Raw genomic sequence first — 12,573 nt, 5'->3', positions numbered from 1 at the left:
TACATATATTGGTCAAAATACAAGTCAGGGTATTTTTCCCTGATATCTGACCATACATCAGCAGAATCTTCGTTCGAGTTTCCTACCATCCTTGAAGTAACACAAGGGATACCAAAGATCAAAAATCTCAGGAAACTCGAAAAAAGAAGCCAAAAACATTTGTACTATTCATGCGTAACATGAGTAGTTTACAAAAAACACAGCAACGTTGGTACATAAGTGAAAACACGTCAAGCCACTTAGCTTAACAACGCTAAAAACATCTATAAAGCAAGAGGAAAGGTATACTCATAGCACGATGCGGATGCTCAATGGTCAAGAATCCTTGCTTCCCTTAGCTCTGATACTAAGTTGTAACGCCCCAAATTTCAAACTTGTGAACCTTTTCAGAAAAACAGGCAAGAGACTAGAAATATCTCTTTCCTTCAGAGTTTGTTTATGAAATCAACGAAAGATTTTTCTTTTGTTAAATCAGACGCAAGCTGACAACTTTGGGCACGTTAGCTAAAAGAACCAAAACTCACAAAGTTAGGGTATCCTAAGAAAAATTTGTTACAAACCCAAAGCGTCCAAGACGCGAGCTAAGAGCAGGAAGAAGAAGTCTTGAAGTTATCTTGCAATCGTGTCATCGCCCGTAGTGTACCTAATCATCACATGTACCAATAGAATGAGCTAGTTTCGCGAAAAACAAGTAGGTGCACAAGAGAGACTACAGGAAACTGAATTAAGTACATTTAATTCAGTATGTTGAGCAGTTTAAAGCAGATATGCAGTTAAACAGGTAAGCAGTACAACAAGGTAAGCAGTGCAAACGGGTAAGTAGTGCAAACGCGTAAGTAGTGCAAGCGAGTAAGCAGTGCAAACGCGTAAGTAGTGCAAGCGAGTAAGAAATTCAAAGCAAGGAAGCAATGCAACTGACAAACGCAGCATACGATCCATTTTATCGTAAGCTGTGAACTACCACGCAACAAGCTTGTTCTCGTTCCTGGAACGGGGTTTCCGCATCTAATTATTATCAGGACATCGTTTGTCGCTCTCACTACTTCTAACAAACGCTTTGTCCTGAACAAACTTTATCTATTCTCATCTCTCAAGACCTTACGCGGCCAACTGTCACCGGCTATGACTCACTAAGGCGTCATACTTTCTCAAAAACCACACCCTTTCGTAGAAGGTCCAAAACATGATCATGATCTAAAATCGCTAACTATCTGATTTTCACATTTGAGTCTTGCATGTCATCATGCTAAAACAGAAAGTCAAACTATAGATTTATAACTGGCTAACTCAAACAATCTCAGAAGATCATCACAGCTCACCATAACTTTTTATGGTAAGCAAAAACACAAGATCCACGTCGGATCGCTCGGTCCGAGAGATATACGACCTGACAAGAAATTACCGCCCTAGAGGGTATACCCAGTCTTAGACCATACACCACTTCTTCACAGGAGTTCACCGTCTTTGCGGCTACCCATTCGTGGACAGTGTACATCCTCACAGAGATTCTACCGCTCTAGCTGGATCACCTGGTCTTGATCATACATACCCTCACAACGAAACCCTTGGGAAACCGGTCCTCAACAAATAACATATCCAATGAAAATCATTGCGATACACGCACCAAAACAAATGGCCGCTCTTAGGGTCGATAGGCACTATTACCATCAACAAGATCAACGTCGAATCACCTGGTCTGGGAAATGTATAACCTCACAAGGAATTCCGCCCTAGATGGTATATCTGGTCTCGGACCATACACTTTCTCACAGGAGTTCACCGTCTTTGCGGCTACCCGTTCGTGGACAGTGTACATCCTCATAGAGAATCTACCACTCTAGCCAGTTACCTGATCTTGATCATATACGCCCACGCAGATAATCCTTTTGAGATCAGGTTCTCAACAGATATCATACTCAGTGATACATGCATCAATACAATCGACTGCTCCGAACAATTGACCGCTCTTGGGCTCAATAGCCACCAATATGGGCACAAGCATGTATATCAGCAATATGCAGCGTATCACTCTACATGGTAAAACAAAACACAAGATCACCCATTCCTCCAATAAGGTTCCATGAGCCATGAACATATTATCGCATACTTCCAACATTTCTTATCACGTGGCATATCAATCACATCACACAGAAGCATATAACACTATGCATCGTATTATTGCCACAAGGAACATTACAATCCTCAAAGCATGCGGAAACGACACACGAGAACATGCAGATATGGCAATCCAGCTGATTTTATATGCGAAGAGTAACTAACTCTATCCAACAGCCAAACAAAACAACTGAATAAGACAAGCACTCATAACAATGCTCGTAATACATACAATTACCATCAAACAGCTCAGTCCATCAACAAGTAATTAAATTAATCGTAAGGCATAAACCATGGCATCACAAGCCATACATAAGCAATCATACGACAATAGTTATATCACAATATGTAAGCAGCTTATAAGACAAGCGGTCACATCAATCCTAGTTGTCACCAGTTCGTAGATTACGAGTTGTATGCAATCACATCAATCATAAGAGATGCAAGCCAACAAGTGCTACGCTATAATAAGCACCAAACAGTTCGACCAAGGAGTAAAGCAAATCAGATGCTAATATGTAGCAACTGGCATAATGTTATTATTATAAGCATTTAACTAATATGAGAAGCTAGATGTTACTTAGCAAAGAACTGCGTAAGTAGTTTAACAAACTAGAGTAACGCCTCGACAGGCGGGTACAACTCAACAAGTAGCATACTGAACTACCGAGCAAGCAAGCAAGCGACCAGTGTGAACAGACTTTATGTTTCAATATTACTGGCCTGCGGGTACGCGCAACCAAAACGTAGAAACAACTGAGACTAGTTCGGGCATCTGTTATTCTATGTATTTTCAATAACCCGAATAGCTAGTTGAGTCTGCTCCAAAGTGGACGGCTTTAGCCGAGAGAGGATTCCCCAAAGGCTAAAAAGCAGTGTCACAGATGCATCCAACTTCTGCAGAAGTGTTAAGCTAACTATTGTAGCCCATTTCCCCTTAACTCCAATGACTGGGGAGGCTGAATCATTGCCCATGGGGTGGTTGTTAACAACCTGTCCATTGGAGTTTTGTACCGCTCTGTCCTCTCCCTTGACAGAACAACCAGAAGCGAATGGGTGCGTTAGGGGTTGCTTAACTAACGACTCATCCTATGTTGTGGTCTTTAAACCACTCGAGCATCTTGCCTGTGAAGGCGAATGTGAGGTCATTTATGTGATTACAACATTGTGCATTTAGCATTATTCGAGGTCGCACGACCGTCTCATCCGATCATCGCAGTACTAGACGTGTTGTGCACGACTACAAGTACTCTAGGATGAAAGGAGTATAGCTCCTCAATAGAAGCCTCAACAGGAGTGTTTAACAAAGATGTAATGTTTATATTTTAAAACAGCAGTACCTTGTGCTAACATTATGCATGTGATTTCTAGAATCTCATCCGCTATCGGGGTATCTACATGCCTCGCATGACTCGATACTGGGCTCGATAGACGGGATACAGATTTCTCAACAGAACCCCTGTTAAGAAGTTCGCTCGAACCCCCAATTCGGGATTACCCGAGATATGCCGAATAAACGAACAGAACCAGCCAATCACATCCTTCCAAATGCTTCGATTTGGGGCAGTTTTTGATGCTTTTGTGCAGCTCCCTAAAATCTCAAGTCGACTCTGCAGGATTGCGTACACGAAGAGTCAGGATCCTTGCGAGGTATCCCTCTCCTTAGACGAAGGTGTATCGCCAGCTCCCGATTGAACTCTTGTCGCTAAAGGGAGAGAAAGAACAGTGAATGCCCGAATATGCCTTTAAGGCATACGCAAAGAGCGAAAACCTGCGCGTCATCTGTAATAGCAAGACAGTAATAACACATGCAAAAGCAAGAGCCTAAGTACAAAGCGCGACGGCAAAGCAAAGACAGTAAGGAGAAGTACAACGCAAAATCCTTTGCACAATGCACGACAGCAAGGCAAAGGCTTGTAAGCAGGAGTGCAACGCAAAACCTTTGCGCGATGCGCGATGGCAAAGTAAAGGACTATAAGCAGGAGTGCAACACAAAACCTTTGCGCGATGCGCGACGGCAAAGTAAAGGACTATAAGCAGGAGTGCAACGCAAAACCTTTGCGTGATGCACGATGGCAAAGTAAAAGACTGTAAGCAGGAGTGCAACGGAAAACCTTTGCGCGATGCACGACGACAAAGTAAAGGACAAGGATCGCGAAACCGCGTCCTTGAGTTAAATGCGTACTCGTATAAATATATATATTTAACGGTCCTTTTTAGTTAATTGAGGACCCTGCCGGAAGCCCCTGTCAAAAAGGTGGGCCGACACAGGGAGCTTCGCTCCCTGCCAACAAAACAAGAGGGACATGGGGAGCGGAGCCCCCTATCGACACAACAAGTGACAGGGGGGCGGAGCCCCCTGCCGAAGAAAAGAAAGGAAAAGGAGAAAGGGAAACGAAGAAGAAGAAGAAGAAAGACGAAAGAAAAAGAGTGTACCTGGAGATCATCGACAGCGGTATCGGAGGGAGGTCGCAGGCGGTGGCGGGTTGACAGGGGTCTCCAACGAGAGAGAGGGTGCAGAGACGAGTCGGGGGGAGAATGAGAGAGCAGGAGAGGGGAAGGGGTTTCGTATTTGAGCCCCCCCCTATCTCGCTGTTTATTGAAGACCCGAGGGAGGCGGTAAGGCTTTGCCCGACCGCTTCTCCTTTTGGATCCGGGTCGGGTCCAAATCTGGATCCGACCCGGGTCCAACATTTTTTTTTAACTCGGGTTATCACATAAATACTAACTAGCTGAACATATACTATATGCACACCTATGTCACATGGGTGCGGGTGCGGGTGCGGGGATTCGGCACTTCCAAAAAACCCGGGTGCGGGGTTGCGGGGGTGCATCAGGGGCAAAAATGTAAAATATATATATATACCGTAGGTTCCCCCGGCGCGGGTCGGGGTCCAGTTATCGACCCAGCCTGCTGCGTTCTGCTGACTGTCATGATTCAATCATGTCTGAAATTCCCTGGTCTTCACGAAAAAAAATATTAGCAAAGGTTTGATGTGGTTTGTTGGAGAGAGTCTTTACGAGGCCTACGGCTCCACTGCCACGCCACTGCTTAGGGTTCTTCAAATTTCATTTTATATACAGTTGTACACAGATGACAACTAAAAGAAATTTATTGGATTTGACATGTGGAAAAGAGAGGTCTACACAAGGCTACAACATCTCGTCAGGAGAAAAGTGAATACTAATAGCCACCAAGGCTACCACCATCATTATCATTTATTATGGAGAGAGAAAATCCTTGACGAAGAAGGATCTGGATCGTTGAAGCCTTGAAGGATAAAGACTTCAAAAGGCTCTTGAATTTTGGTTTTAATTTTTGAGGAAGATGGATCATCATTTCCAAGTTAACAGTGTGTTTTCCAACGCTGCAAATTAATTGTTTGGAGGCAGGAATAGCATGGGAATCTGGGATGCCAACAAAGCTCGTGAGATGTTGTGGACACAAATGCCCCTTTATAAAACAAGAGCAGCATCAAGCAGCTGTCAGCAGATTTTTTTTTTTAAATTCCGCAACCCATTTCGTAGGGCAATTTTTAAAAAAAAAAATCCAAAAAAATGAACCGAAATGACCCTGGGTGCGGTCAACGCACCCAGGATCGGGTTGACCGCACCCGGTGTCGCACCCGCGTCGAGTCACGTCGACGTGGGTACGGCACCCTGCTAGCCGAATCCCTGTGACATAGATGCACACACATACACAAACTATAAACTTACAAAACAAATGTGAGTTCTACTTGCCAAAATCTCAAGTCAACCCCAAGTAAGTCAAATTCCAAGTCATTGGGATTTTGAACCAATGCACTCCACTTCAAAATTAAGAGGAATCAATTAGGAATCATGATTCTAAGGACACAAGCATCCCCACTTTGAGCACAGGAATTGCAATCCCCTAGAGACTGCTAAGATGGATGTAATATATATATATATATATATATATATATATATATATATATATATATATATATATATATATATATATATATATATCCTCATATATTTATATATTCATATATTTATATATTATATTTATATACGTATGTATATGTCAAATTCTGAGGTTAGACCTCCTTGCACTTCTGTACCTTCCAGCTCTGCACCTCCTGGGGCTATTCTTGCTGAGGAGCATTCAGCAGCTGTTATAGTGCTTGATAATGGAAGCAGTAAAACAGAGCTGGAAAAGAAAATGCATCAAGACATTATTTCGGAAGAGTCCCAGGCCATAAAGGTAAAGTCGGAAACTCTTCTACCCATGTCAACTACAGTTGTTTTTAGGCATGAAGTAACTGGAAAGTTGATAGACAGGCTACATTAAAGAGGACCGGGGAGTTGTCAACAGATTATACATTTCTAATGGAAAGGAAGAAGTCTCACTGGGATTTTGTTCTTTAGGAAATGGCATGGTTAGCGAATGACTTCATGCAGGTTTGTTTTTTTCAAGGATGGTAGTTGCAGGTTTCTTCTTTATGGTTGGATTTGTATTGTGTAATTTTTTGCTTATTTTCAGCATTTCCACTTAGTTTTTTCTGTAAAGTATGGTTGCTTCCATATAACACCTTTTAGATCTGTAATCTGCAGCTTTCATCATTGTTTTCTCATGTATTGAACATTCTTAAGATAACTGATTGTTTTTTTCTCATGCATTGATTAGGAACGTATTTGGAAGATAGCTGCTGCAGCCCAAGTTTGCCGTTGGGTTGCTTTTAGAAATCCTACAGTTGGACAGATGAGAAAAGTAGCTCGCTCATTGGCAATTGCAGTCATGGATTTCTGGCAGTCTGCTAAAGAAGTACTTGAAGATGATAAATTAACTAGCACCTTGCATGAAAGAAGTGATGCATCCATTAATGGATCACTCAACAATGTTTGCAGCTTGACAATTGAAGGCTGTATTGGAGGAAAAAACTTGCTCAGGTGTTTTCTGCATTTTCTTTTTCCTCCTGTAACACTTCCCTTCTTCCGTCTTACTAACTTGTATTGCTTGTTCATCGCATACATCCTCTAAAGCGTTACTTTCCCTTTCTTGCTCATTTGCATTTTACTAAATAAGCTTTTGTTTCATGTAATGATGATGAAATTCTCAATGAACTGATTATGTGAAAAATTAACTTAATCGAGTCTGCTCAAAGCAAGCCTTCTCTGTATTTTTGTATAGGATACTAGACATGCACATGATGTTCCTGAACCTCAACTGTCACAGCATACCAATTGATATGTGAAGTTTGAGATTTTTCAATACTTAAACAAGTCTCATCTGGAGTGCATTGGGATCCGTACCATTTTGTGACAAAGACAAGATTGGTAAAATATGGGGTATAGAAATCACGATTCTTCACATACATGAATCGTCATTCTCATACCCAAGTATTGCAACTCCTGGAAAGTGGATCCCAATTTTTTTAAAAGTTAAAAGCAAATTTTTCATATTAAATCAAAGTATTAATAGCCTAAAAAAGTCGATAGTTCTAAAAGTACCCATATGTATTCTTTATAAATATGAACAGATTTTCTACTTTAGATTGGCATCGATGTCATATTGTTACGAGGAGTGGAACTATGAAAGTCTAAGTCCACGAGATCTTTTTTTGTTGTTCATGTCATAAAGTAACTAGTGTTATTGGACTCATTGGAAATTTCTTAGATTTTGAATATATGTTATAGAATGTGTAATAGTACTTGTTGCACAAATTTTTCTTATCATTTCAATGTTTGGTGTCAAAAGTAAGCTTACTCTTATAAATGCCATTTTTATCTGAAATGTTGCACACATAATTATTCCCTTAGATGCTTTGTTAGATGTATGTTTTCATGTTATTCTTTTAAATTAAGTGATTTAGATATTGTCTAATAGGTTAATATAGCCTATTAACTATTATCACCATTTCTTAAAGTTTTGATCTTATTCCGATCAATTTCTCAGTATTTCACACACAAATGTTATGTCTCTTCCGAAAAACTTTGTCGCTTATCAAATGATCCCATAGTACTTCCTATCCATTTCTCACTTCCAGAATCGTACTATAATTTATAATCATCATTTCTCACTTCTAATTTTGCAGCTCTTCCCACTTCTGATTTCCACTATAGCAACTATGATTTTTAGTTTCCAAAATATCTTAACATAGGTTTTGGTTGTAACTAGAAAATAATCAATCAGACAGTGTTGATATGCAATGGGCATGATCAAGGGTTATCCTTAGAATGCTTGGTGAACTGCTTGCAGAGATAGCAAGAACTATATCAATTGAGAATTGAGATAAGCCATATAACCAACATACTCTTAACATCATGAATTGACATAACATGAAAAAAAACACAAATTTATCAACAAAAACAAAAAAAACAAGCAAAATACTTTGTGCCACAGTATTTCAATGTCATAGATAACAAAAAACACAAAATAGAACATTTTTTGTTCTTCAGACTAACAAAGAAAGATCTGCAAATAATAGTCATGATCATGGGAATCCTCACCTGGCCCAACAATGTTTGAATTGTTGACCTCAACAATGAAATCAGAAAGGAAGTTGATAAATAGTGTCATATTAATTAATCCATCACCTGGATTCTGTAGCGACCTCTGGAGCTGGCTTGCCTCAATAAAATTTGAACCAGGAATAAATTCACGAAACAGTGGCTGAATAAGCCTCAGGTTATGCAAATTGTGATATATTCTAGGAATCAAGTGGAATTGAAATATGTTCCCTTCCACCCCTCGGAATGTTGTTGGCTGGTTTGTATTGTTGTCGGAAGTCAGAGTCCCACTGACAAAACTAATATGCTTAGAGTCACCAGAACCCTTTGCAGTAATATTAAACTGGAAACCAACAGCAGTAGCTGGTTCACTTGGAAGATCAACAAACTGCCATGAAATGAAATACCTGTCTCTAGTAACACTACAACTGTTGCATTTAAGGTTTACTGTAGGTCCTAAACTTGTGTTATAGCAGTTTGCATTCACAAATTTAGACAAAGGTGAAACTCTGTAGTCAATGAAGCCAGGAGTTCCTGATACCAAAGTTCCAAGACCACGTAGATGAGAACAAGTCATACTAGATATAGCTGTAAGATTAAATTCCATGTCATTGACGAAGGACATCAAATCCGGTGCATTTACAGGTCTAACATTGTGAACTTCAATTGTCCTTTTGCTAATAATCTGGTAAAGTAATCTGCAAAGAGAAATAGCACGGCCAAGTAAGTCACAGATGCAGCAATTAATAACTCAAAGGTCAAAAAAAGCAAAACTCCAAAGCCAATATGCATAAATGTCATTGAAACACAAGGCTATATTAAAACCATTGCATTTACTCACGTAGAAACTAAACCAAAAAACAATATTGCACCAGCAATAGAAAACATCCCCCCCATCTCTGTCTTGTGCTTAATTACAGGCTTCTGATCATCCTGCAGCAAATGTCACTGTTCATTAGAGGCGGTACTCCAGCTGAATACCGCAATCAGATACAATCAACCAAATAGAAATCATATAGATTACTAAAAATAACATGGCCAGTCAAACATTCCTCTAAAAAAATAAGGTTTTTAATGAAATAAGTCAATGAGCTTCTCTCATAAACAATAACCAGCAACAATATCAGGCAAGCGAAGGTCAATAGCTTCCCACAGACCACATGGAACTCCAAAATACTAATCAAAATCAAAACTCAAAGGCAGAATTTTGCTAACTAGAAGGGCTTTCTAATGTCACAAATAATAACATTGGCTCCAACTGTGTAACCAAGACAAATTTTGGGAAAGAAGGCAACTACAGAAAAAAGAGATGTAAGTATAAGCAGCAAAAAGTAGTGTTTTTTTATGTAATAAAATATATCATCATTCATATGTTGCAAATAACATACAGAAGCCTTCAAAAATTTTCTAGGATTTCAGAGCCTACAGAAAGAAGTTAAACAGCTAGAAGTTTCTCTATGACACAACTTGTGAAGCAGGAATAAATAGTCAAATACAACCATTTCCAGATAAGGAGCACTAGAATGACTGCTATAACAAACTCAAAGCACTGTACTGTAAGTTTGGAGGTCTCACAAAATAATGCTTGATACTTTTCTAGCCTACTCAATAACGACCATTTGCAAAATTTGCAGCTCCCAAATCTAGGTATGTCAACTGAATGATATCAAATTGGAATCTTTTATCATACAACCCTACGGTAATAGCGGTTATTCAGAAAAACTATGCAAAGGTAATGTCTTTCAATTGAAAGTGAGAGGAGTGAAACTTGGAAGCTTTAAAGTTGCATATGCTATATGGAGATACTCTTCCGTCCGTAATTGATCCGCCGTTTCCCTTTAAACATTACCTGGAACTTCCATTTTTCACTTCGAAATAACAACTTCAAAAGCATCCCTTCTAAAACCAACGACCACAGCCACAAAGAATAGCGAATTTTCTCCACAAAATCAACGAAATTATCCGCCGCACAAACAAATGCTACTCTCAAGAAACAAGAAAACCCATAAACGGACGTATCCAAATTGAGCACCCTAACCCTAAAAATTCACCTAATTGAGCAATCGCAGGTGCAAATCGACCCCGTAAAGAGGAAAAACGAATAGGAAAATTTGAACCTGACCAGCCAGTGCAGCGTGGAGTATAAGACGTCCATCTGACTGATCCAATGCCTCAACCGGAACCACAGCGTTTTCCCACCGTCGATCCTCCCGAAACGGAGGGCGACGCAGAAGACGAACCACGAGAGCGCGACGAAGAACGTGATCTCGAGGAAGAGGGCCTGAGATTGGGTGAACCTACTGAGGGAGTTGAACGAGAGGATCGAATTGGGGAAGATTCTCGAGTAGTCAACCCCCGTCCCCACCGTCACGTTGACGCCGGAGCTCGGGAAGAGAGTGCAATTCCGGCCGGAGGCGTCCATCAGGTATCCCGGAAGGCAGGCGCACACCGTCGAGTTGACGAGGAAGGCGTTCTCCGGGCACGCCGGAGCCGTCGCCATGGTGGTTTCCCGGTGAGAGAGAGCGTGGGAATCCGGCGAGTATCGGTAGGAAGGAACTCCGAGGGAAGACACGCGGGTTGTTTCCGTTAGTTTTAAGCTTAGCCGCGCTTCATTTTAACCATCGAATTCGATATTATTTTCCTTTCAGCCACTTCAAGGAACAATCGCTTCTTCCAGCTTTGATGGCTATCGGTAGTTTTTTGGTTCTTTTTCGATTTTTTTAGTTTGGCGTGTTAGGTTCCTTCTTGGCCCTCGTTCCGAATGGCTTCGATAGAGTCGGTGAGGTGGATTTGTGGGGCCCACCCTAGTGGGGCTTTCCCGCGCTGCCACGTTTTCGTTACCGTAGACGTCGAGGTTATAAGGTTCCTCTTGTCGTCCCGCTTTTAAATTTTCTCCGTCCATACGCGGTTGGTGGATCCCGCAGGCCACGTAAACCGGATCCGCATCCATATCCTGATCCGAGACTGGACCCGGTCTCCTCTAAAATACTACTGACCGAATCCTATCTCTTTGCCCATATAGATCTGAGAAAAGGGACTTCCGTTTTCTAAATATTGAATGTCAGGTAATTGAGTAATAGGGATGGGCATCCGGCCTGCCCAGGCCCATTTAGAGCTCGGCTCGTCAGGTTTTAAGTCTGGCCAAGCTAAGATGGTCTTACCCATCTATTAAAGGGTCAGGTTTTGTCCCGGTTCTTGACTAACTCGGGTTTGAAGAGCAGCCTATGACCCGGCCCAATGTTTAAAGGGTCGAACCAGCCAGCCCCGAACCCATTTATTTGTTATTTTTAATGAAGTTAATAAATTAATTTCTATAATACCAAAAATAATGAATTAAATGTATCCATCTAATTATTTTTCTACTTTTCATATAATCGATGCAATTAATTAGGTAAATTGTAATAGTTATGAAGTTGCTATGCAACCAACTGCTAAAAAACTAATTAAGCAGCTCAGGTCCATCGAGTCAGCTCGTTTGCCGTGGTCCAACCCGGGCCTAGCTCATGTATTTGTAACGAGTATATGACGTAACCCGAACCTAAATACCCAGTGTGGGTATAAGAAAAAGCAGGCCTGAATATTATTCTAGTCGATTCAAACTTGGCCCATGAAATATGCATGCCCGGTTTGGTTAGTTTATCGAATATCCAACTCCACCCGGCTTGAACCAAGTATTTTACATGCATTTTTAGTGAATATAAACTCTTTAAATTATATGGATATGAGTTTGGGATTTTTATATCTTATATTTGTAATTAACATAGTTTATTGGATAGGAATCATGTTTTGGATCGAGTTTTTTTTATATAAAAGGTAAGTTTTTTAAGTCATGAAAAATTGGTATATTGTGAACCACTGATTTTTTAAAATTTTAAAAAATCTACATGTAAGAAATAATCACATGATCCAAAACTTGTTTTACACTAAATAATGATTGTAGATCATATAAAGGGTTTGGTCATAAAAAAACTTAAAATTTTTAAA

General features: G+C 40.4%; 1 protein-coding gene across 6 annotated transcripts in view; it reads right to left on the bottom strand.

The window, feature by feature from the left end:
- The window catches only part of LOC149840701 (uncharacterized), an 88,442-nt gene extending 77,296 nt beyond the window's left edge, over positions 1 to 11,146 (bottom strand). For 4 of the 6 annotated variants that reach the window (XM_090003266.1, XM_090003264.1, XM_090003267.1 and 1 more), the window contains exons 1-3: positions 10,712 to 11,146; positions 9,431 to 9,522; positions 8,590 to 9,287 (exon numbers count right to left, since the gene is read on the bottom strand). In XM_090003266.1, coding sequence (XP_089859392.1) covers positions 8,590 to 9,287; positions 9,431 to 9,522; positions 10,712 to 11,089 — 1,168 coding nt within the window. In that variant the 5' untranslated portion in view covers positions 11,090 to 11,146. Of the gene's footprint in view, positions 1 to 8,589; positions 9,288 to 9,430; positions 9,523 to 10,438 lie in introns of all 6 variants that reach the window. The other 2 variants (XM_090003265.1, XM_090003269.1) reach the window with 2 other exon arrangements.
- Between the last annotated feature and the right edge of the window lie 1,427 nt (positions 11,147 to 12,573).

The sequence above is a fragment of the Nuphar pumila genome, chromosome 4 (assembly GCF_984573655.1).
Source record: "Nuphar pumila chromosome 4, dmNupPumi1.hap1.1, whole genome shotgun sequence".
Lineage (NCBI taxonomy): Eukaryota > Viridiplantae > Streptophyta > Magnoliopsida > Nymphaeales > Nymphaeaceae > Nuphar > Nuphar pumila.
This window is presented reverse-complemented; position numbering and strand designations above follow the sequence as displayed.